We start from the raw sequence: 26533 nt of genomic DNA, 5'->3' as shown, positions 1-26533 counted from the left end.
TGTTGTGTCGTCTGCAAACTTAACAATGGTGTTTGAGCCATGTACAGGTGTGCAGTCGTAGGTGAAGAGGGAGTAAAGGAGGGGGCTCAGCACACAGCCTTGTGGAACGCCGGTGTTCAGGGTGAGGGTTGAGGAGGTGTGGTTGTGAAGCCTAACAGACTGCGGCCTGTTGGTTAGGAAGTCCAGAATCCAGTTGCAGAGGGAGGAGTTGATGCCCAGTTGCCTGAGTTTGGAGATCAGTTTGGAAGGGATGATGGTGTTGAATGCTGAACTGAAGTCAATAAACAGCATTCTCACATAAGAGTTAGTCTTGTCGAGGTGGGACAGGGCGGAGTGAAGTGCCGTTGAAATGGCATCCTCTGTACTCCTGTTCTGCCGGTAGGCGAATTGAAAGGGGTCCAGTGTGGGTGGTAGGCAGGTCTTGAGTTGAGCTAAGACCAGCCTCTCGAAGCACTTCATGATGATGGGCGTGAGTGCCACTGGTCGGAAGTCATTTAAGCTCGTTGCAGTGGAGTGTTTTGGCACCGGCACGATGGAGGTGGTTTTGAAGCACGCGGGGACAGCTGCTTGGGCTAGGGACAGGTTGAATATGTCAGTCCAAACCTTAGTCAGCTGCACAGCGCAGGCCCTGAGGACACGTCCGGGGATCCCATCAGGACCAGCAGCCTTGCGTGCGTTAGTCCTGCTCAGTGCCGCACACACGTCGGTGGGAGATAGAGTGAGGGGCTGGTGATCCGCAGGGAGCACAGCCTTGATGGCCACCTCCTTGTTGTCCCTGTCAAAGCGGCCATAGAAGTGGTTCAGCTCATCAGGGAGGGAGGCGTCAACGGAGAGGGGTGAGGTGTTAGTTGGTTTATAGTCTGTGATGGCCTGGATGCCCTGCCACATGCGTCGGTATTAATATTAGTAATTAGTATTAGTAAATAGATAGTAAATCTATTTAATTTATACAACATATCTGTGCAAAGATTGTTGGGAAATATACAAGCCTATCGTCCAATGATCCGGGGAAGGTTGATGGAGAGCCATGAAAAATATTTGTACCCGGGCCCGTCTGGCTCACGCACATTTCATTGCCAGAGACCTGCCCCGCAGCCTCTTCACTTCATAAAACTTTTCTTAAGTAAAATACCAAAAGTAGTGCTACTGTCAACTAAACGTTGCTCAGCGCATTTGTTTGTGGAAGAAAATTAGAGCCCCCAGTGTCTTAAGTTCACAGGTGGGCAATATTATTCTCTCCGTAACTGCCCATACTTTTACAGTTACAATTTTAGATGCTTGTTTAGAACACACTAAGCAAGACATCCACACAAAAAGGAGTCATTGAAAGCTAATCGTAGCTTGATGCTAACTTTATACAGTTAGTTGACTTCATGTGCACAGCTCAAGAATTGTAAACAAATTCCAAACATTGCACACATTCCAGTATGTCCATAGAAATAGAATGATGATCATTATATTTCTGAGCATGTTGTTCCCAACAAAGCAGTGCAAATTAAAAAGAGAAAAACACAGTCAAATCTGTTCTAGCTATAATTCTTTAACATGATTCAGTCGGAGAATGTAACCTGCATACAATAGTACAGTACATGTTTTCATGGTAAAAAAAAAGGCACAGGATCATCAACAATCAGAAATATCATGTAACATATTATAAACATTTCTTTTTCACAGCTCCCATTAATAAATGGGTGACAGGAGTTTAACAGTTATTATACAACTAGTTGATGAAAACAATCATTGTGATTGGCCAAGGGGCGCTTCAAGTCGGATTTAATAATGATAATGTCACCATTAAATCACCTATTATGATTATTATGTGTCCTATGCTGCAGTATATTTGTGTATCAGGTTCCCTTGACAACATTTGGAGCTTTGGGATTTCTCAGCAGGGCAGAAACCACCACAATCTATCACAAAATAAATACCTAAAGCATTGTTTTCGGATCTGTGTAACTATTGGTAGGAGTGAACCTAGCCAATGGAGGAGATTGGGTGTATCGCACTACAAAGGAGCCTTGTGAGCCTGTAAAAATCCTTTATTGTTCTCCAGAGACTCATTTGAGAATGTCAATGTGCCTTCACACTGGGAACGCACATTTAAAATGTCTCTTCGCATCTTTTTGCCAGGCAGCTATACTGTACATCCATGAGTCCAAGTCTAGGAAGGGAGGCAAATGCCAGAAGCATCCTCATCTCTTCTCACAGGCCAGATCGTGTGATCATGTGTCTGGAGGCATCTAACTTTCAGGAGACCACAGAGCCAGTGTTGGCTTTACACTCTTTGAGACCCCAGCCTTTGACATCAAGGTCAGGGTTTCTGAGGTCTGGGTCTTCCACACACACAGCAAGGCTCTGTGCATTGGTATGGGTCTTGTTCCAGCGCTGCATCCTCCTCCAATAGTCCTCTGGGTTCAGCTTGTCCATTTGAGCAGCCTTCAGGACATCAGAAGGGGAGATGGTGTTGAACAAAGCACGGAGCAGGATTCTAGAAGAGACAGGAGGGTTCGGTTTTACAGAAGAAAAAAAAAAAAGATACAGATACATTTCAGGGTGTCTTGGTGCACAATATAGTATGGCAGTGTTTTTTTTTTATAGTATTGACTCTTTCACCCTCAAACAGGTAAGGAAATGCTCTATTGAAACCAATGCAAAAACACTTGTTTTGTTTGACCTGTAGATTAAAGCAGCTGCACACCAAAACTACATCATTAGATTCGCTTAATAACATTCCTAGCGGGCTGTCATTATCATCTGCCCTCATTTTAAAAGCGTATTAAAAGTGTATAAGCAACCCGCTCTAGTTGTCAATGGTAGACATTTCAGTCAGTTCAGCTGTGTAAAACGCGTATTGTGGACTTGACAATGCTAAAGGTGTTGGACCTTGAGTAAGAATATGATTGTCAGAGGATAATAATAATATTATATATTATGTGTATTATAAGCCTATATACACACATAAATACATACACACACATACATACACACACACACAGTGCATTCGGAAAGTATTCAGACCCCTTAACTTTTTCCACATTTTGTTATGTTACAGCCTTATTCTAAACGTTTGGAACCACCAAGACTCTTCCTAGAGCTGCTGCCCGGCCAAACTGAGGAATAGGGGGAGAAGGGCCATCATCAGGGAGGTGACCAAGAACACAATGGTCACTCTGACAGAACTCCAGAGTTCCTCTGTGGAGATGGGAGAAACTTCCAGAAGGACAACCATCTCTGCAGCACTCCACCAATCAGGCCTTTATAGTAGAGTGGCCAAACGGAAGCCACTCCTCAGTAAAAAGCAATTGACAGCCCGCTTGGAGTTTTCCAAAAGGCACCTAAAGGACTCTCAGACCATAAGAAACAAGATTCTCTAGTCTGATAAAACCAAGATTGAACTCTTTGGCCTGAATGCCAAGCGTCACGTCTGGAGGAAACCAGGCACCACTCATCACCTGGCCAATACCATCCCTACGGTGAAACATGGTGGTGGGCAGCATCACGCTGTGGGGATGTTTTCAGCGCCAGGGACTGGGAGACTAGTCAGGATCAAGGGAAAGATGAATGGAGCAAAGTACAGAGAGATCCTTGATGAAAACCTGTTCCAGAGCGCTCAGGACCTCAGACTGGGGCGAAGGTTCACCTTCCAACAGGACAACGATCCTAAGCACACAGCCAAGGCAACACAGGAGTGGCTTCGGGACAAGTCTCTGAATGTCCTTGAGTGGCCCCAGCCAGAGCCCGGACTTGAACCCGATTGAACATCTCTGGAGAGGCCTGAAAATAGCTGTTCACTGACGCTCCCCATCCAACCTGACAGAGCTTGCGAAACCCAAATACCGGTGTGCCAAGCTTGTAGTGTCATACCCAAGAAGACTTGAGGCTATAATCACTGCCAAAGATGCTTCAACAAAGTACTGATTAAAGGGTCTGAATACTTATGTAAATGTGATCAGTTTTTTATTTTTTATAAATTATCAAACATTTCTAAAAAACTGTTTTGGATTTGTCATTACGGGGTATTGTGTGTAGATTGATGAGGAAAAGGTGAAGGGGTCTAAATACTTTCCTAATTCACTGTGTGTGTGAGTATGTACATATATATTTTCAGTATATATGGTCCCAGCTGGAATCGAACCCACAACCTAAGCGATGCTCTCCCAACTGAGCCACAGAGGACCGCAAAGGACGTGTGTGTGTGTATACACGTACCTTGGCAGCAGTGCCAGCATGGTGGTTAGGGCACACACACCATAGAAGAGCGGCTGGGACATTTGTAGCGTGTCGACGCCCAGCGGGTTGGTGGGGGGGCTGCATAAAACACATATGACGCTGAAGACCAGGGTGAAACAGAAATAGAAGAGAGCGCTACCCACCAGCACAAACACGTGGAGCCATGTCTGGAAAACAGGAACATATCAGAGATAAACATAAACAACATATTATATAGAATATACCGTAAAAGTAAGTACACATATGCAGCCAGGACACATTTCTGATCATGTCTCTTGCCAGTGTACCATTTTTTATGTATAGAACTGCATTTTACATAGCCAATGTTATTCATGTTGTTATCTAACTTTTTATGCTTCCTCTTTTTGTCAGGTCTCCATTGAAAAAGAGATTTCTATAGATCGATAAAAATACACATTTTAGATAAACGGGTAGATGGGTTTAGTTCCCTCCCTACACAATGTAAGAGCATTTGAGAGGCAGCGAAAAGTGCACTGTAAGTGGAATCCATGCTCAATCTATAGATTGATGTGCCTCTCACCAGTGTGCGACTCTCGATGACCTGGTGCAGCAGGATGATGAGGAGGGCCGAGACATTTATGGGAGACCCGAAAGAGAGGACTCCAATGTCTGACCCTGCATATGCCTGCCCGGAAATAAAGACCAAATCAAGGCAAGTAGAACTCTGATTTCCTACTCACCATACCCAAGCTCTACCATTAGACCAAGAGGCCATCCTCTTGGTCTGAGGGCGACATTCAGGCTTACAAATCTCAAGCCAAGGTTACTCGTCACATGCTTATGACACCAACATGGATCCAAATCACACAGATCTATGAAACTGTTCTTAAACCTTCTTAACTCATGGTTGTCTGAACGGGCATGTCATAGGCAGAACAATACACAGAATAACTCAAAATAGAAATAAAACTATAGGCTGCAAATGTACTCACAAAGTAAGGAACGAAGAAGCACACAAGGCTTTGGTAGAGAGCATCTAGCATTGTAAGCCAGAAGGTTGAAGGGAGGTAGGCCTAGAAAACAATGACATTCATCATAAACAAGACATACAAGCAATAACAATGTTATCAATTAATTTACTAATATTTTTTTGTTCAACAAAACTCACTCCTTCCTAAAGCTCCTTGTAGTTTTCAAAAACCATGTGATTACCCCCAAAAACGTCACAAGGTAAAATAACCCAACCATTTACCTAAACATGCAACACCGTGTAGTGGGTACATTTTATTAATTCCATTGAGATAGCTAACTGAGATGCATTTGTGGATCATTCTCCATGAACACACAGAATGCTTTGACAGATTTGACAGTTCTAACGCTAAAGTGTTTTGGATATGATTGTAAATGATTGGATACCTACACAAAGCAATGCTTTTATTTCTAACATTGAAAAGACGTTTGCCAGTGCTTTTGTTTTTTTATTCACATATTGTGAAGTTTGTTTGCAAATGTGAGAGCATTTACTTAAATATCGTGAATCGTAATATATTCATATTTGCTAATCATTTTGCATTTATTAAAATATTGGTTTACAACAAGAGGTGTTTGTTTGTGGATAGAAAAGTATATTTGTGCATTGTGATTTTTGTTCACGGATCATGGTACACATTTGTGAGTTGTACTCCTTTTATTGACAATAATACTATCAGTAATCTATCTCCATACAAATCTAGTTAAAGCTACCTGATACCACAAACAAGCAGCATAATGCACTTCTAGTTCTGCCTTCACACACCTTGGAATTCTGTCCGGTTTTGTAGAGCTCCGGCAACTTCATGAGGGTGTCGGCAGACACGTCCTTGTCCAGGACTCCATACAAGAGGGGAGGGGCAGAGGTGAAGAGGAGGTTGAAGAAGATGAGCACCCAGGAATTGGTCATGACGCTCCCAGAGAAGCCACAGAAGAACTGATAAAAGAAAAGCAGGTTCACATACATCTAGGAGAGGGGGGAAGAGAGAGAGAGGTCACATGTACTGTAGGTCTTTACAATGGTCTATTATGGTCTACAGAGAGAGGAAGCACCCAAAGTTCATGTAATTCTACAGGCTGTACAGTACACACAGTTACAATTTTGTAAACACTCAATGGTGCTTGGGCCAAGTACATCACATCTACAAGTAAGAAAATAACTGCTTTCGAACTGTGCAACCATTGTAAATAAGGTTACATGATAACACGTCAGGCTTCATTTAAGAAGCATTTGTATTAAGTGCATTTATAAAACATTAATAATTGTGCATCCAAGTGTAAGCAAAAGAGGGCCAAGTGTAAAAAAGAGAGATAGCGTTAGGTAGAGATAAAGAGAGCTGCTTACCACATTCTTGTAGAAGAAGTAGAGGATCATGTTGGCCAGGCGCGTGTAGCACCAGTGGCCGTGGACTAGTAGCAGCTTTCGAAGGTGTTTAAACCTAGAGATGGCAAAGTCACTGGACATCACAGCCTAGGAAGAAGAACAAGCGGTAGGGGAGGTGAGGAGAGAGAGAAATCAGACAGACACAGCAAACAAAATGACAGAGTGTGTGTCAAGTCCACTCCAAAAAAAGTTTGAAGCCGAAAAATCGGATAATGAGTAACAGAGGTGTGCGTGTGTGTGTGTGTGTGTGTGTGTGTATGTATACAGCATATGTGTGTGTGTGTGTGTGTGTGTGTGTTGGGGTGTGTTCTACCTGCATGCCCTCTTGTCCAGATATCCCAATGCCCACATCTGCCACCTGGATCATGCTGACATCATTGGCTCCATCACCTAGATGTCAAGATGGATTGGCAAAGCATTAGAACTAGAGGCCTAGATGTAGGTACAGTTGTACTCATGGTTATATTCACTATTCCACATCGATATAGGGCAGTGCATGTTTGATTTTCCAAAAACTCAAACGCTGACCCATATATCACTAACCAGATGTTTTTTCCTTATAATCAGCGACCTCAAATCAAATTTGTCATATGCACATAATACAGGTTGTAAACAGTGCAATGAAACTTACTTAGGAGCTACCTCTCAACAGTGCAGTGATATACACTCACTGAGCACTTTATTAGAAACACCTGTACGCCAGGAGGGATCTCCATACAATGGATGCCTTTGGTAAAGCTGCCAACTGAATTTGAGTTGCACATGCTTTCCCCAGCTGTTAGTACTTTCACACTGTTACTACATGTACATAGATTTCATGTATGGTTTGGGACTTACATGTTAAGAATCTAACCAGTATGTATTATCTGTTGCTGTAATGCCTGATTTATACTATAGATTAGAATACTTCTTAGTTTTATACAATTAGGAACACCTGTACATCTTTTCATGGTGGTGAGTATTGTTGCTGACCATGTGCATCCCTTCATGGCCACAATTTACCCCTCTTCTAATGGCTACTTCCAGCATGATAATGCACCACGTCACAAAGCAAAGGTCATCTCAAAGTGGTTTCATGAACATGACAATGAGTTCAGTGTTCTTCAGTGGCATTCGCAGTCACCGGATGTGAATCCAATAGAACACCTTTGGAATGTGGTAGAACGGGAGATTCACAGCTTTAAAGTGCACCTGAAAAATCTGCAGGAATTGCGTGATGCAATCATGTCACCATGGACCAGAATCTCAAAGGAATGTTTCCAACATCTTGTGGAGTCAATGCCACGAAGAACTGAGGCTGTTTTGGGAGCTAAGGGAGGCCCTACCCAGTATTAGTATAGTGTTCTTAATAAAGTGCTTGGTGAGTGTATAAAAGGAGTACAAATAAAAATAACAATATACAATAATACACCATAAGGAACTAAGTAGTATTGGGCTTGTAGTTGTAGCCCTGTGTCCCTTTTTAACACCTGGAGTCACACTGCAGTCAAACATGATGCCATTTGACTTCACATTGTGATTTCACATGAATGCAAATGTTTGTTCCTTGCTTTAAAAAGAGGAACTGACACATTTTAAGGAACTGTATAATGCAAAATATCTCAAGTATCACTTCAACATATGTATGAATAATAACAAGTTACCCCACACAGCCTGAGTATAATCAGTTTGAGCTTCTCCCATCAAGATGAAAGTACAGATGAAAGTACATAACACCACTATAAAAAACTAACCAAGTCGTTTGTCCCCACCAGCATCGCACTGTTAAATAAAAGGTAGACATATGAACTATGAAACTGTGTTTTTGTGTTGATTGTAGTGCATGTTTTTAAAATCCTGTAGTATTACATTGTATCTCTGTGAACCTGTTGTGTTGAATCTGTTTGTACATGTGACTGCATACAGGATGACACAGAATCTTTTCCCCCCAACAAATTTAATAAAGGTAAATCATCATCATCTAGGGGGATTTTTTGAAAAACAACTGCAATGTAGACAAGCTGAAATGCAACAATTCTCACTTGCCCACATACTGTAAATGGCCCACCTATGGCTAGAGTCATGACCCCAAGCTGGTCCCGCACCAGCCGTACCACCTGGCTCTTCTGCAGGGGGGTGGAACGGCAGCATATGACAGCCTTGCAGCGCCGGCTTAGCTCCAGGAACTCCTCCTTCAGCTCTTCTTGCAAAGCAAAGTCCAGCGTGCGCCCGTCAATGACCAATGTGAAGCCGGCCGCATCCGGTGCTGCCTCGCTGCTCACAACCTCGGCCTGCAGTTCAGACAGTAAGGCCTTGCACGCCTCCTGGAGGAAGAGGAAATAAACACTTTAACAATAAAGAGCTCTGATTACCAAAATACACACATACACACACACACACACAAACCCCAGAATTACACGCACCTTACTACCACAGTTGGCAGTCAGCAGTTGGTCTGTGGACCTGAGAAGTTTGCAGGCACAAGCAATGTTTATCGCAGTCTCTTGTTTGTCCCCTGTGAGGACCCATACTCTGACCCCTGCCCTCTGTAGTGCCTCAATGGTCTCCGGGACCTCCTCCTGGAGTCTGTCTACAATCCCCGTCGCCCCTGGAGACAGAGTTACAGTGCAATCAGACAATGCAGTTTGCCCTTCTCTCCACTTATTTTCTGTAAAAATAACATGTCTCAACCTCTCCTCATTGGACTTCCTGTACATCAAGTGCATCACCCAATGGGTTAGGGTTAGTATCAAAGACCCCCTCTGACCCAGCTCACCTCCTCTTCGAACTCCATTGTTCAAATTACTGAGTGGCGGGACAGACTGCCAATCATGACTGTTGAGTGTGGTGTCTTACCCAGTAGAGTGAGGTTAGTCTCTAGGCTCTCCGCAGATTCTAGTAGCAGCTCCTCTCTGTTCTCTATACTGGTCTCTGCAAACGCATGGCGCTTCAACCAAACCTCATACTCCTCCTCCTCCAGCACCTGATAGGACAATTCACTAGTGAGCCTTCAGGTCTCTTTTCATATTGACCACAATTCAACAATGAGACAAGAGCATACTGCATTACTGATCGTTTTACTGTAATTCCAGTACCTTTTTTTTTTTAAACGAAGGCTGTGCCAACCATTTGATGCAACGGTGATGTACCTTTTTTACAATATAACATGTCAAAAGTGCTGCTGTACAGTTAAGTTTCCAGTGCCTTTAAACGGCACAGACAGTAGCATCATTGCTGTACCCTTTTAGCGATGCAGAGGGTGCGGAGGCCATCTCTGGCGTACTCGTCCAAGTGTTTCTGGGTTTTCTCTCTGATGTGGCCCTGTCTCCCATCTGACTGCTCAGCATCTGGATCAGGGGAATAGGGAAAGAGGGGAAGAATACGCAAAAATAAGGGAAAGTTAGATAGAACACCTGGGTAAAAAAAATCTTGACATTAACACCACACAGCCAACATTGGCAAGTGAAGAAATCATGTTTACACAGGCAGATAAAGAAGCTGGCTAGCAATGCCTGCTAGTCTGTTTGTTTTTACTCACATACTTGATAAGGCTTCCATGAGAAAGTGCCACTGCTGCCTATCTTTTGTTTGTCGGTTTGTTTTTATATTTGGTTAAATATTGTAAGATTATGGTCTAGCCATATTGAAGGTTATGTGATATCCTAGTTAATAGGTGAATATACAGCACAGTATATGCAGTGTAATAATTCTTATTGGTAATTTCACATTAAGACAATCAAAAGCTATAGTTGCCTGACGTTGTTAAATAAAGTGTTACTCTGAACACTGGTTGACATGAATCCAATAGTGACTGACCAAAGGCCACGTTACCTTTGGGTGACTCAGCCAGGTCCATGATGACCGAGTCTGCACCTTTGGTGTAGACCACCACCTGTCCCGTGAGTGGGTGGCGCACCACCACCGACATCCTCTTGCGGGTGGAGTCGAAGGGCAGGATGTGGAGTAGGCAGACCGCCAAGCTGCCCATCCCCGGCAGCTCCACCAGGAGACGCTCCAGCGAGCGGCCTTGCAGGGTGCAGCGGTAGGCCCTGGCCGCATGGACCAGCGCCGCCTCGTCTGGGCTTTCTGCCTCGTACACCAATTCGTCTGTGCAGGGTTCTCCGGGAGGGACTTGACCCCCAGTCGAGTCCTCCACCCCGCACCAGGCCCCCGAGTTTATAATCCCGCCATCGGTACCATTCGTAGATCTTTGGTTTCCTTCCTTATCACCTTTGCCTTCGTCTTCCTCCTTTCCCTGTGGCCCATGCAGCCCTTGCTTGTGCCCCAGGATGGAGGCCTCAAGGTCGGGCTCCTGGGCTGGGTCTGTCCCTTCTCTGGTGGTGGTGGTGTTGATGTGGGAAGGGGTGAAGGAGTTGGCCTTGCCCCGGGCGAAGAGCCTGTGGGTGAAACTGCGGGGGCTCTCTGTGGCCTGGGAAGGGGAGAGTGTGGAGAAGCGGGGGAGGCCAAAGCGCTGGAATAGCAGCTTGATGTCTTCCAGGGATTTAAGTGGAGTGCGGGAGACCTCGGGCACCTGGACCTGGGAACACAGATGACACTGGTTTGTGAGTTGGGTACTCCATAATGGTATGAGTACAATAATGACTTCAAACTCAATTAAATCATAATATAAAAAACTCCTTCTTATGTTATATGTTTGTATTTACTTTTGGTATCCTTACTTGAAAGCAACCCCAAACATTGTCTTCAGGTGTAGCTAGAATACATACCATGTGGCGAGGCTGGCTGGGTGAGGACACTACCACAGTGTTGCAGATGGCCAGAGCCAGGAAAAAGTCCACTATGTAGGTGAGCTCCACACTGGCGTCTCTCAAGGGGAAGAGCGGGGAGGACAGACAGTTCAGCTTCTGCACCAGCAAAGGGTCCGGGACCACATCTTTCTCCTGGGGGAGGGGATAAGAGTGTTTAAAATAATATGAGTAAAGTTTCCTCTTGGCACACAAACCTAATAACCAGGTTGTGTTGGAGTTAGGAATTTCCACATTTTGACTAATGTGTGAAGAGGACTTGGTAAATTATGTGTGTTGATTGTACGTATGTGATGCTGCATATATACACTCACCGCACACTTTATTAGGAACACCTGTACACCTTCTCATGGTGGAGGTGGTGTAATGGTGTGGGGAATATTTTCTTGGCACACTTTGGGCCCGTTAATACCAATCAATCATCGCTTGAATGCCACAGCCTATTTGAGTATTGTTGCTGACCATGTGCATCCCTTCATGGCCACAATTTACCCATCTTCTAATGGCTACTTCCAGCATGATAATGCACCATGTCACAAAGCAAAAGTCGTCTCAAACTGGTTTCATGAACATGACAATGAGTTCAATGTTCTTCAGTGGCCTTCCCAGTCACCGGATCTGAATCCAATAGAACACCTTTGGGATGTGGTAGAACGGGAGATTCACAGTTTGAAAGTGCACCTGAAAAATCTGCAGGAATTGCGTGATGCAATCATGTCATCATGGACCAGAATCTCAAAGGAATGTTTCTAACATCTTGTGGAATCAATGCCACGAAGAATTGAGGCTGTTTTGAGAACAAAGGGAGGCCCTACCCAGTATGAGTATAGTGTTCCTAAAAAAGTGCTCAGTGAGTGTGTGTGTGTGTGTGTGTGTGTGTTTGAAATCCTCTCTACCTGTGTGTGTGTGCGCATGTGTGTATGCATACGTCTATCAGACTGACCATGCGGCTGCTGAATGCGCTGTGACGGGGCTGGACAGGGCTGGACGGCTCATCTGGTCCCTCTCCCTCAGGATGACCTGTGAGTGTGTGCAGGGAGACGGAGCTGCGGTTGCAGCTTAGGGAGCGGCAGCTCAGGGATTTGGCACTGCAGTGGGATTTGAGCGTAAGAGAGCGGCCCCCTGCCTCGCCCTCCTCCTGCTCGTACACCTCCAGTCTCCGCGCTGCCAGAGAGAATGACTGTCGGTTTAGGCAGCAACACCTCTACATATTTGCACTGTAAAAAAAACTATTTAAAATGCCTCACCATTTTCCTCATGGGGGTACTCCACACCGAAGATGGTGCAGCGCCGGAACACCATCTTGTTCTCTGTCAGTGTTCCAGTCTTGTCGGAGAACACATACTGGATCTGGCCTAGGTCCTCTGTGATGTTGAGAGCCCTACACTGGATCCTGGAGTCCAAGTATTCATTGTAGAAGTCCACATCGTTCTGAATGAAGAAGATCTGGCCTAGTTTGACTATCTCAATGGACACATACAAGGAGATGGGGATCAGCACCTGCAAAGGAGAGAAGAGGATCATGTTTAGAGTCTGAACTGTTTAACATACAGTATTCAAGTGCAAACAAACACAAATTAATTCTATGACTTAGAGGGTTGATATTTTTTGATGACTACCTTGTCCCACAGGCACATCACCAAACATACAATTGCACTATTTATAAAACATAATGTACTACCTGTAGTACTATGATCATGGTCCAGAATAGGTAGAAGCCAGCCAAGGCTGGGGACGTGCTGTCAGGGATCATAAAGGGAGGATCCTTCAAGTTCCTGAGCCATAGACCATGACCTTGGAGGCACAAAAAACACTGTGGTCAAAGATGTTTTATTGTTAGAAGATAGGAATGTGCCTGTTAAACCAATGGGAGAAGAACGTCTGCACTGTCATGGCGCTATATGAAGGAGATAGGAACTTGGAGATGACAGTACATAACTGTCATAAGCTAAAATGCCAATGCACACCAGGTTTGAGTGGCACCTCTGTGCTGTGGTCAAGTAGCGCAGACCAATATGGTAATTAAGCAGTTCAGTGATATGGTTGTGATCAATGATCAGTGACACTTTGACAACAGTCAGTTCCACTAAGCAACACAGACCTATAGCCGTGGTGAAACACATGACGATCAGCAGGACCACACACCACAGCACGTCCACGTTCAGCCTACGCTCCAGTTTACTGCGTTTGTAACGCGGTCCACTGTTGTTCTTCATGGCTTTGGTCTCGTGACCTGTGTTTGAAATCACAACACATGCAACAGACAGCATGCATGAGTGGTTACAGAGGAACAAATTTGGTAACATTTCACAGTGTTCATATTACTGTATTAGAAAGCTTGTATTAGAAAGCTTGAATGTTACATATCGTACCTTTAAGTACATTATTTAATCAAATAATTTATCAGTCACACCCTACTATGTGGGGCAAGGTGGCTGTTGGCACCAATGGAATGCAAGAATCCACCTGGCCAAAACACCAGACGAGCTGAATCAAGTGTCCGACACAAGATGTTTGAGTGGGTTGTATGTTTGAGTGGGTCGGTTTCTGCGCTGCACACTGATCTACAAATCAACTGCTGAAATAACCACAGATTATGTGATCTGTATTAGCAAATCTGCGCAGTGCTTTGCTGAGGCTGATCCTCTCAAACACGAAGAGGGACTCCTACGTATTTTTAGGAGTTTCAGTGTTTGGTTTTCTGACTTAATAGTGCAATGATCAGCACTGATAGCGTTGATTAACCGAGACAATAAAAGGTGGATAAACGCACTGATCCAGTTCTGAGAGGTGGATAAACAGCATGTGTTTCGCTTCCACTACATCACTGCTTGTAACACTGCCACAAGGGTTGAAAAATCTTAAGAAGAGGAACTGCTGATTCTGAATACTAGGAAGCAGCAAACACGGACATTCCCCAATTATCGCTATATGGTTTTGGGTAGTGCCTTATTCACTGGTAAAGAAATGACCTGATAGTGAAATATGAACAGGCTATTGTGCAACAATAAACTAAAATATAGGAATTCATTCAACACTTTTGCTGCAACAAAATTGCAGATTGAAATGAATGCATTGCATTGAAAGCCCTCACAGTACCACAGTAGTTGATAATTGTAATTGTATACCCTCATGGATTTGGAGCAGAGTAATTATGGTGGTAGAAACCTGTCCTGACAGGTTTAGCCTGCTGTGTTGTAGTCAGCCATGACTGTTTCTCGTGGGGACAAGGTATTGAGAAACTAAGGGTGGGTTACATACTGTACAACCATTCAGCTCTGGTATAGACTGGATAGACTGGAAGCTTGGAGGCAGTTGCATATCAGTTAAATCTCTATTCATGTGTAAGCAGGGTCCTGAGTTACAGGGTCCTGAGTCTTATAATGCTATCCATGTGTTTGTAAATAATGTTTTACCCATTACACATTTACCAGCACAGGATACAACAGTGTAATGCACTCATAATCCTAGCCTGTGGGAATTTGGGGACAGTTTCACCCTTACCTGCATAGACCACAATGCCAATAACAGTCTCTGTGTTGCGGATGGTACAGCTTCGCAAGAGGAGGTTGTCATTGTGTAAGCCAACATGAGCCTGACTGGGGTGCTCGCTGGGATCAGAAAAAAAAAAAAAGGGTCGGTTTGCAAAAATAGGGTTAGTTCACTAAAACCAGGTACTGACCAGAGGTGAGTTTCCTGAAAGCTTTGTAGCTAAAGTAGTACTTTATCTCTTTTGACAATCCAGGCTTATTCCTCCCCTAATCCAGCAAAGTTGCTAATTTAACACAGTGTTATTTTACGCACAGATGACTGACCTGCAAACATTTATTTTATAATTGTTACTCTCATGTGGCTTTACAGTTGGGTTGTCAGGAGAAATGAAGTACTTCTTAACCTACAAAGCTTTGGGGGAAATTATCCTAGTACTACAGTTCATTCGGAAAGTATTCAGACCCCTTCACTTTTTGGACATTGTTATGTTAACAGCCTTATTCTACAATGGATTCAATTAATTTTTTCCCCTCATCAATCTACACACAATACCCCATAATGACAAAGCCAAAACAGGTTTTTAGCAATGTTTGCTAATGTATTAAAAATAAAAAACTGAAATATCACATTTCCATAAGTATTTCAGACCCTTTACTCAGTACTTTGTTGAAGCACTTTTGGCAGCGATTACAACCTCAATTCTTCTTGGGTATGACGCTACAAGCTTGGCACACCTGTATTTGGGGAGTTTCTCTCATTCTTCTCTGCAGATCCTCTGAAGGTCAGTCAGGTTGGATGTGGAGCGTCGGTGCACAGCTATTTTCAGGTCTCTCTTGAGATGTTCAATCAGGTTCAAGTCCGAGCTCTGGTTGGGCCACTCAAGGACATTCAGAGACTTGTCCCGAAGCCACTTCTGCGTTGTCTTGGCTGTGTGCTTAGGGTCGTTGTCCTGTTGGAAGGTGAACCTTCGCCCCAGTCATTCAGGCCAAAGAGTTCAATCTTGGTTTCATCAGACCAGAGAATCTTGTTTCTCATGGTCCGAGAGTCCGTGCCTTTTGGAAAACTCCAAGCGGGCTATCATATCCTTTTTACTGAGGAGTGGCTTCCGTCTGGCCACTCTACCATAAAGGCCTGATTGGTGGAGTGCTGCAGAGATGGTTGTCCTTCTGGAAGGTTCTCCTATCTCCACAGAGGAACTCTGGAGCTCTGTCAGAGTGACCATTGGGTTCTTGGTCACCTCCCTGATGATGGCCCTTCTCCCCGTATTGCTCAGTTTGGCTGGGCGGCCAGCTCTAAGAAGAGTCTTCGTGGTTCCAAACTTCTTCCATTTAAGAATGATGGAGTCTACTCTGTTCTTGGGGACCTTCAATACTGCAGACATTTTTTTGTACCCTTCCCCAGATCTGTGCCTCGACACAATCCTGTCTCGGAGGTCTACGGACAATTCGTTCGACCTCATGGCCTGGTTTTTGCTCTGACATGCACTGTCAACTGTGGGACCTTATATAGACAGGTGTGTGCCATTCCAAATCATGTCCAATCAATTGAATTTACCACAGGTGGACTCCAATCAAGTCATAGAAACATCTCAAGGATGATCAATGGAAACAGGATGCACCTCAGCTCAATTTTGAGTGTCATAGAAAAGGGTGTGAATACTTATGTAAATGTGATATCTCAGTTTTTTATTTTTAATAAATTGGCAAACATTTCTAAAAACCTGTTTTCGCTTTGTCATTATGGGGTATTGTGTGTAGATAATTAATTAAATTTAAAATAATTAAATCTATTTTAGAATGCCTCCAATGACAGGCGCTCATTATCAGCCATTTTGAGTTCGTGGAAAAATTGCGACAAAGTAAGACATGTATATCAATTTCTGTATTAACGATATCCATGAAAATAGAGATTATTTATGCACCAGTGCGAAAATGCATTGCACACAGTGCAATTGCAACCTGTAGTAGGCCTATTCTAAACTTGTTTTCACTAAATTGCAGTGTCGTCTGCGTGCAGAAGGAAAACCGGGCCCTGAGTCTGAAATCAACAAAAGAAGATTAAAATGAGGCTCACATGTAACCTCGGAACCGGCTGAGGTCGTTGTTGGGGTTCTCACACTCAATGCGGCTGTGGAAATTCTCAGGAGTAAATTCTGAACCCTGAAACATACAACACACATATCACTACCGAAACCACATATCCTCATAGAATGTATAGAACCTAACTTGTGCAGGGGAAATATCTGATTCAGTTTAAAAAGAAATACAAAAAAACTAAACAATTGCAGCTATTAACAGCATAAGCAGCTACAATTGCCAGCCTACTACCACTCTCTCACATTCCTACCAGGAATTATGTTTGAACAAATAGTGCATCTCATGCAATTTTACAATTGTATGACTCCAGCACAACACAATACATACTGTACTCCACCTAACACCTTTATTGAGTCGTAGTAGTAGATAGTTTATTACAGTAAGTGTATAAGTTGATACACGGAAATGCAAGACTGTTGTGTAAATGTGAGTAATAGCAACTAACAAGCATGGTATCACACCAACTGCACCTTTGAGCCACCCTTTTACTGGCAAACACTAGCCTCCTCCTAAAAGGCTTTAGCCTCAAGTATTTATATCGGAAATGTTAATATTTATGGCCTTGGTTATTTTTTTCTGAGTTGTTTGTGTTCCCCTTAGAAAATTAATAGTAGGAATTAATACTGAGGTGCAATTGCAATAGAGGTGGTTTGGTGACCCACGTGGTCTTGCCTGGGACCTGAAGTCTTGTGTTAGCTTAGGCTTTAGCTCAGCAGGCTAACACTGTATTGTAGTGCACCCACCTGGGTACAACCCCTGCTGGTCACATAATCATGACCATGCTAACAAAAAACATCAAACTAATGAGAGTAATGCTAATGCTAATACCTGTTGCGGGAGATCTCGGACCACCTGTCTCTGTTTGAGGTTGGTCTCCCCGTCCAGGTTGGCGGTTTCGATGTAGCAGACACCGTGGGGGTCTGATGAGTAGAGGAGCAGCATGTCGGCAGGGATGATCTCGTTACAGGACAGACTAACAAAGTCCCCCACGCGGACATCCTGCCAACGCTGGTTCACGTACGCCTGCTGTTTCCTATGGCAAAAAGACCAGATAATAACTGCTCTGAGGCATTTAAAATGTGAGCCACATGGATATTCAAATGACTGTATGCCATAAACTCAACTTGTATATACCATTAATCAAAAGTAAGAAAAAGGCATGAATTAACATACATATATTCACATATAAAACACAATGGAAGCCTACAAGAATGCATCAACTGGGTCTTGTCAAATTAAAACCTCATATTACAAAACAACACTTTTCAATGTTCCACACATCTGGTATAGGCATAGACAGACTGCTCACATAGGGTCTGAAAACAGCATAGCTTAACCTGACCATGTTAATAACCACCTGATAGAAGGTTAGACCTTTGTGTGTGTATGTATTTTGTGTGTGTACAAACTGAAGCAGGAAGCATGGCGTGTGTTTGGATACACAGCAACAAGCTTAACATGGAGGTAGGCCAACTGTAGCACTGCTTGTGCCAAGCATGAGTGGTGATCACTAACACGCACAGATGAGAACAAGTCTCAAATCAATCAAAGGGTGGGAGTCGAGTCCTTAGCAAACATCTAAGAATCCTTTACTCCTCACTGGCATTACGACTGCCAATGGCCCCTGGTGTGAGCATTGATTACTTTGTCTTATGATGACTGTTGGATAGATGATTCACTTACTTAAACAAATGTATTGTTGTACGTCACTTTGGATAAAGGCGTCTGCTAAATGCCATAAATGTAAATGAATACACCTCTTGGTTAATAATTGATGTCATTGTCCACTCCCCACCCTTTCCTGGCATGACTATGAGCTACAATATGCTAATCATAGAGACAATCATAGTACGAAAAACTCCTAATAGCAATCTGTGATTAAGAACAATGGGAGAATAGTTATATCCAGGCTAGTTGAAATTATTCTTATAACCAAATGATCACATGTAAAGGGGCAACTTTTCAACCCTGTAGTAATGCTAATTAACACAACAATTCACCTGTTAAAACACAAAGATCGGTCCATGATCAATCTTACTAAAAGGTCTGATTGGTATGTCTTTTTCTGTCATGTCACATGGCATTTACCTGTTACATAATCATAATTGTGCGTTTACATTCAAACATCATATTTACAAAAGTGCAGTTATGAACGTGTACAGTCTTGTGTTGTCGGTGTGACTAGTCGCCAAGGCTATACCAGGAGATATGCTTCCACTTCAGAACATTTGCTCCCGTTTAGAGATAACGAATGTGAATTTTGCTCCATACAGATACTGTACAAATGAGCCTGTTTACCCGCTGTACACCTCACATATGAGTCCATTGATGAACCTGTCCGACTTGCGTCTCTGGTAGTCCTCCCAGAGGTCCTTCACGGCGGTGACCATCATCACTAGGAAAATGGGAATGACGCTGATTTCAGGTTGGAAGGCATTGACCACCGGCACAAAGTTCAGGGCCGCCAGGAAGATAAAATATACATTAGCTAAGCGGTGGAGTTGCTCGAAAAGATTCTTGGGTATGAACGACAGCAGGGAGTACTTGGTGGTGGTGATCTTGTTGCTGCCATACGACTTCAGGACTTCCGTCAGCTCTTCTTCCTCAGTGATGAATGACACCACTGTCCGCCTCTTCCTCCGTAGTCGGTCCTTGGTGGAACCGACTCTGACTGGCCGCTCCAAGCTGTACATGAGTCCTCAGACCACTGGCACCAGTTAGACTTGGTTGGCAACGCCAGTTAAAGTCTGGACGGTTTACTTAGGAGCGTAGCTAGCTGTAAGACGACTAGTAAGATTGGCTGTAATCCAAGTTGATCTTGTATCTCTTTCTAGCTTTTCAGCCACTCACGACCTATGCCTCTCCGTTCACATATTGATTTTCTTTTTCTAAAGATTAGTCGCCATGGTCAAGATTTAGATACAGAAACAATAGCTGCTTTTACTTTACTTTCGCGTTAGAGAGCTTCTTCCTGTTGCGTTGAGAGCTTCTCCCTGGCACTTAACCTAGCTACCTTAAACACTGAATAAAGAGCCACTCCTCCAAAGGGCAACACTCCTTCACGTCATAAGCAAACTCAAAGTTGAACTTTTACAACTTCCTTTAAAGATAGATTGTGAAATCCTGGATAAGACAAAAGGAGTCAATGAGCAACTGTATGGATTATTGTGTTTTCATAATTGCTGTGTGGTACTCTTTATATCACTTAGAAGAAAAAGACAAAAACTTTCATATATTATATTAAAAAGTGATCCAGTGATCAAAAGGTGATGTAATTCAGGTGGTCCATGCTAACAAAGAGACAATGCTCCCGTAATCGTAATGATTACAGTACACTACACACTATGTGACGTACTACTTGACCTTTGACCCTAATGTTACTGGAGTCCCATTACACGATTCAAGAATGTCTTTTCTTGTTTGTGGCACACTTCATAACACCGATGGCAATGGCACTGCCTGTTGACCTTAAAGGGGCACATCACCACTTTTTACCGTCATATCCATTATTTACATACAGTATGTGAAAACGTTCTGAAGTCCTACGAAAATGAACCCCTATGATGTCATCAGGGGTAATAATTGTTTCTATTATTATCAGTATTTCCCACAAGTTTCCAGCCAGAGGGAGGGTGTTTGCAGCTGTAGTTTTGGAAAATCACAGAATAGCTTTTTTTAAATTACCCCTGATCATTTTCGAAGGACCGCAGAATTGGAAATGTAGTCTAGACGGTGGTATGCCGCTGGTGATAATTAATATGAAGTGGTGAATTCCCCTTTGCATAAGCAATGGGACAGTGAATAATTATGTCTTATTTTGGCTCTATGCTCCAACTGTTTGGATTTGAAATCAAATAATTACTATGAGGTTAATGTATAGATTCTCAGCTTATATTTGATAGTATTTGTATACATATTGGTTTCAGCATTTAGAAATGACAACACTTTTTATACAGTCCAGGGTGCCAAAAGTAATGCGACAATTGGCTTGACAGGGGTTTCTGGTAAGTCAGGTGTGTTGTCACATGATTTGAGCAGGCATAAGACAGCTAATAATCATCTAGTATTGATTCTAGGCTTTGCATTTGCCTTTGTAGGCTGAAGAAAACTTAAAAAATAATCAGAAATATAGCCAAAGTCTTAGGTTTGCCAAAATCAACAGTTACATCATACATCACTAAAAAGAAAAAAAAAGCACTGGTGAACTCAGTCATCACAAATGGACTGATATGCCAAGGAAGACTTCTACAGTGGATAAATGAAGAATGCTCACTATAATAAAATAAAAAAATAAAAAACTGTCCCACAGATCAGCAACACTCTCCAGGAGGTATGCGTGAATGTGTCAAAGACTACCATCTGCAGAATACATCATCAGCCGAACTACAGAGGCTTCACTGCAAGGTGCAAGCCACTAGTTATTCTCAAAAAGGTTGGTGAGGTTACAGTTTGCTAAAAATGTACCTTAAAAGCCTGCAGAGGTCTGGAAAAAGATAAGACGAATATTATCATGAGTGATTGCAAGAGGAAAGTTTGGAGAAAAAAGGATCTGCTCAAGATTTACAGCATACCGCCTCATCTGTGAAAAATGGTGGAGAGGGTGTTATGGTTTCAGCATGTATAGCTGCCACTAGAACTGGATAACTTAATTCTTAGTCTTAATTGATGATAGTGTACAGAAACATCTTGTCTGCTTGAGTACAAGCAAATGCCTTCAAATTCACTAGATGGCTCTTCATCGTACAGTAAGACAATGACCCGAAACATACTGCAATAGCAACTAGTTTTTCGGGGCCAAAAAATGGAAAGTTATTCAATTCGCTTGAACGGAGCATTCGATTTTAGGCAAAAGGGTCTCAAAACAAACAACAACTGACAGGCCTGACAGAGCATCACCAGAGAAGATACAAGACAGACATCAGGCAGTTATGCATTGCAACGATTGTCGACGAAATACTAAACATGAGTGCTTGATTTGGACATTATATTAATTGTCTCATTACTTTTGGTGCCCTGAAATAGGGGGACTAAGTACAAAAAGTATTATTTCTGAATAGTGAAACCAAAATAAAAGCTGGGAATCTGCACTTTAACCTCATAGTAATTGTTTAATTTCAAATGCAAAATGCTTCACTGTCCCATTACTTACACAGGGAACTGCATATAGATTGCAGAAAATTCTGCATGCAAGCACTGTATTAAAAAATCCCACCTAAATACACCTAAACATTTAGCCTATGATGCTGATTTCTGCCTATGATGCAGATCAGCAACAGATCTAATTTGAAAACTAAACTAAAATTTCAGACTCACCATAAACCTTGTCATTGTATCCAACTATTGTGCACCCTATCAATCGCAGACTACATACTCTGGCCGAGGAGCTACCTCATTGCCCAGCCCACTCACATGCTATAGACTCGGGCAATGTTATTGTTGACCTTCTTATCGAAGCGGTAGCGGCGGTAGTCCTCCAAGGCGTCTTTAATTGCGATAGCAATGAGCACCACCACGAGAGGGATCATGGTGATCTCTTTCTGAAAAGCCTCCACCACCGGGACCCAATTCAGCATCACCAGGAACAGGAAGTACAGGTTAGCCGCCCTGTGGGGAAGAGGGAGGTGGTTGGATAAAGTTGACTGTTTTTGCATTTTTTATTCCTAATGATTACGTTTAGGATTAGGGGGATGGTAAACTGATACAAGATCGGAGCTAAGGGCAAATTCATTCATGTGCTGTGGAACAGCATCAGACCAAAGTTCAGTTTGGAAGATCATTACCGATACACAAAAAACTATATCCTCAGCTTTTTGTTCAGGATAACCTTACTTATACGCAAGTTTCCCTGCTATGTGACTAAAAGCTGGATACGTTATTTGTTAGTTAACTTGTAATTGTTTGTCACATCACTTGTAACTAGCTTATCTTGTGTAAAGTACCCTTTAGAACACAGTCCACACTCTGAATGCGCTAATTTCAAGTTAATTCACAACAAACATGATTGTCTGATTGTAAATGCAGAATGCCCTGCCTCCTATGTTAATCAGCATAAGGTTGGGTACTGGCCCTTACCTGTGGAACTGTTCAAACAGGTTCATGGGAATGAAACTCAGCAGGCTGTATTTGGTGGTGCGGATGCCGTTGCCCTGGCATCCCTTGGAAAAATGGTGGTACTCCAACTGGTGGGGTCCGTAGCGAGCAAGGACTGTCCTCCGTTTGCCAGTGAGCCGGTGGCGTGCATTGTGGCGCTCTGGGGAACTCTTGGTGGGTAGGGCAGCGGGGGCAGTGTACCAGCCTCGCCCTGTCTCGGCCGCCACCAGCTGCTGCCAGCGGTGCCTCACCCAGTGGAGCTGCTCCATAGGCCTAGTATTCCAGAGCTGCTTACGCCCAGCACCAGGTTCTTTGGAGTAGTGAGACCCACCAGGCTCTGCAACCCTCCTCCCCCCACCCTCCCCGTAGGCCTGGATGACTAGACCTGGTCCTCTGGGTGCCTCTCACTGTTCAGTCCTCCTGTTGAAAGAGAAAAAGTACAAGTGAAAAGTTGAGTTTTTCTGTTTTCCACGACAGCGCTGTTTAAAATATACCAACAAAGTCATATGAGTGACATGGGGAGACATGGGTCGAAGTAACACCCCCTTACGAAACCAACATCCTACAGAATCTTCTCGCTAACATTCTGAGTGACAAGAAATTCATCCAGAATTCATAGAACCATAGTTACTGCTAATGCTTTTCATTCAGGAATAGAGTGTAAAGCTATTGGTGACCATGTCTATACAGATCTTCCCATTGGCCTATATCAACAATACTGGGCATCTCATGATCGGCTATCATGCTGCCCCCTCAACTCCACTCTTACTCATCTCTGAATCCTTTCTTTGTTTTATAAACTTGTCTATACTGATCCTTTGACTTTTCTCCATTGCCTTACTGTGTTTTTTTAAATCTTATCCTAATGTAAAGTGTGTTTTGACCCTGTGTGAAATTGACTTTTAAACTTAAGTAATCTTCTCTACTCATCATCAGTAGCCTATATAAATTTGCTAAGAGACAGGGTCACAACTCCCCCCAACCCGATCTAGATCGCTGGCCAGTACACCCATGAAACACTCCTATTGAAAAGATATCGTTATGTCGGTATAAATTACTGACCTGCCCCTGTGCTCCAGCATTGAGCCCGCTAAATGTTTTTATGTGTTCCATAACGGACAGTGTCTTCAGTAAGTTATTAAAACTTTTGAAAAAGTATATCTATTTCATTTGTACAATGACAATGCCCCCTATACACTCCGTGGCGACGTTCCATCTAAACCTGTGGCATAATCATTGCTGCTAAAATTCATAATCATAATTTTGATGGAGGGTCTATATGTCTATGAGGACTGCGTAGGCAACACAATAATAATCAGACAAACTGGCGTGGAAAGGTTTGCGTGAGCCGCTTGTTGATACAGACTACAAACTGTTCCAATATTCTCCAAACCATCTCGCAATGTTTCAATATTCTCTAAGCTGCCTCATTGTTACAGTGTTTGAATCATGAATTTGATGGTGAACCAAAACAGACCTTACAGTTACAATGCAAATAGAAGCAGTTTTTCTCTCAGTTTATTTAGACCCTGTTTTCAATGAGCATCCTATCTCCTCCCGTGTGTGTATGTAGGCTATAGTATGTGTGTCTGCATAAAGGCCAGAGCGATGTTCACAACAACATTGAAAGTGGGCAGTCAAAGCGTAATGATGTTGATGAGATCAATATTTGTTTTTAAACTGGTTTGCATGGTGGAGCATGAGAACCAAGGAATTTGTCTGTGGATTTTACTGACACATTTGTGTGAAGTGTATACCCACTGAAAGAAGAACCGATTTTGTGTCCACTTTTCTAATTTTAGCAAATGACTGGTGTATAGAACTTCTTCAAAATATGTATAATTATATTTCATAACATGTCATTATTGCTTCAGATTTGTGTTCTGTTTTACTTGTTAAATTGGCGGATCACATTTGAACTTTTTTTTTTTTTTTTTTTACAGTAGACTATATGCAATTACAGCAATTATGTCCGTCAATATGTTATATTCAACATGCTCCTTGAAATACAAAATGTGATATTCTGATGATTCCTAATTCCTGACTAAACACAACCAGTAAAATAATGTTTGCATGGTATTGATCTAATTCAATGATTACACTGTTACACTAATGGACGTCATTCTGAGTACTTTGGTGAGTAATGAGGGACAAGTTTGGAGACAAGCAGTTGGTGGAACTTGATGTGCCACTGTAGACTTGTTGAGTGCTTGGATTATGATTTCATAGACAATTCAGCTTGTGGTTACATTTGTAGTGAAACCATCAAGCTATTGTTTGTTTGCTAGGCTACTGAATAACTAATAAGGCTACTGCACCTACGTGACAACCTACCAACCCCTGCAACCCCTGCAACCCCCCCCCCACCCGGACAATTGCACTATTACTCCCCTCCCCTGCTCTTACTCAATACCACTGCTCTCTGTACATATCTGTCCATACTGTTCATAATGCACATATCACTATATTTTCTTTAATACCACTGTTAATACACTGCACATACTGTACATACCTGTTTATACTGTTCATACTGCACATAATGCACATATCCCTATATTTTCTTTAATAATACTGTTAACACACTGCACATACTGTACATACCTGTTTATACTGTTCATACGGCATTCCATATTTATATTTATTCTGCTATCTACCTTATGTTACTGTTAATACATATATACTGCTAGACTGCATTACCTATACAGCTCATATGCTGCTACACTGTTCATACTGTAACTTATTTATTCTGCTTATAATGCTACTGCTACTCATATACTGCTTACACTGCACTACTTATATTATACTGCACTACTTACTGCTCATATATTGCACTACCTGTAGATACTGTTCATTACACTTTCTGCTATTTTGCACTTCTGGTTAGACGCTAACTGCATTTCGTTGTCTCTGTACTTGTACTCTGCACAATGACAATAAAGTTTAATCTAATGTAATCTAGTTTGGTTGCATTTTGTGCAACCAAATCCATGAATGCAAATCATTTGGTAGAGGATTGCAATTTAGAGAACTTGCTTTGAAAGGGAAGAACATTGTTTGTTTATAATGCCAGTTGGCACCTCTGACATCACAACTACTTGGAGGTCACTCACACAGCCCTGTGAGACACCAAAACTGTTAGTGAGCTAGGCCAGCACATGCTCAACTCAGGCCGCACGCAAAAACAGAAAGCGATCCAGTGCTTGACGTTTTCTTTTTCAGCACATGTACTTAACGCGCCTGTTTGTGCTTGCCATTCCAATGATAGAGGCAGCTGCCGGTATTTTATTTTTGTTTTATTTATTTATATTTTATATTTTGACACTTTGTATGAACATTCGCTTCATTTCCCACTGTAACCTTGACGGACAGGTTTGTTTTTGTTTTACAAGAAAATTGGCATATACATCACTTTTCGACGCTATTGTCAGAGAAGATAGGCTCCTTGCTTGTGTACTGGTTCCTGGGTCCTCTTCTATGCTCCTCTTGCAAGCACTTAAAAGTCATCC

General features: G+C 42.7%; 1 protein-coding gene across 2 annotated transcripts; it reads right to left on the bottom strand.

The window, feature by feature from the left end:
• Nucleotides 1-597: 597 nt before the first annotated feature.
• On the bottom strand, nucleotides 598-23383 carry atp10d (ATPase phospholipid transporting 10D). Of its 2 annotated transcripts, none has more exons than XM_083683968.1 (22): nucleotides 23010-23383; nucleotides 22347-22541; nucleotides 17766-17970; nucleotides 16915-17000; nucleotides 14854-14960; nucleotides 13451-13582; nucleotides 13031-13143; nucleotides 12597-12849; nucleotides 12293-12513; nucleotides 11311-11484; nucleotides 10415-11120; nucleotides 9824-9930; nucleotides 9440-9566; nucleotides 9007-9191; nucleotides 8652-8907; nucleotides 6918-6994; nucleotides 6566-6691; nucleotides 5987-6187; nucleotides 5184-5264; nucleotides 4772-4876; nucleotides 4210-4397; nucleotides 598-2488 (listed from the first exon to the last, which is right to left on the bottom strand). In XM_083683968.1, exons 1-22 carry the CDS (start codon nucleotides 23294-23296, stop codon nucleotides 2248-2250), a joined length of 4173 nt encoding a protein of 1390 aa, XP_083540094.1. In that variant the 5' UTR covers nucleotides 23297-23383; the 3' UTR covers nucleotides 598-2247. The 2 variants fall into 2 exon arrangements, with proteins under 2 accessions (XP_083540094.1, XP_083540095.1); XM_083683969.1 differs by having other exon boundaries at nucleotides 5987-6157.
• Nucleotides 23384-26533: the final 3150 nt, after the last annotated feature.

The sequence above is a fragment of the Argentina silus genome (assembly GCF_951799395.1).
Source record: "Argentina silus genome assembly, chromosome: 13".
NCBI classification, from domain to species: Eukaryota; Metazoa; Chordata; class Actinopteri; order Argentiniformes; family Argentinidae; genus Argentina; species Argentina silus.
The sequence above is the reverse complement of the archived record's forward strand: the minus strand, read 5'-3'. Positions and strand labels throughout refer to the sequence as shown.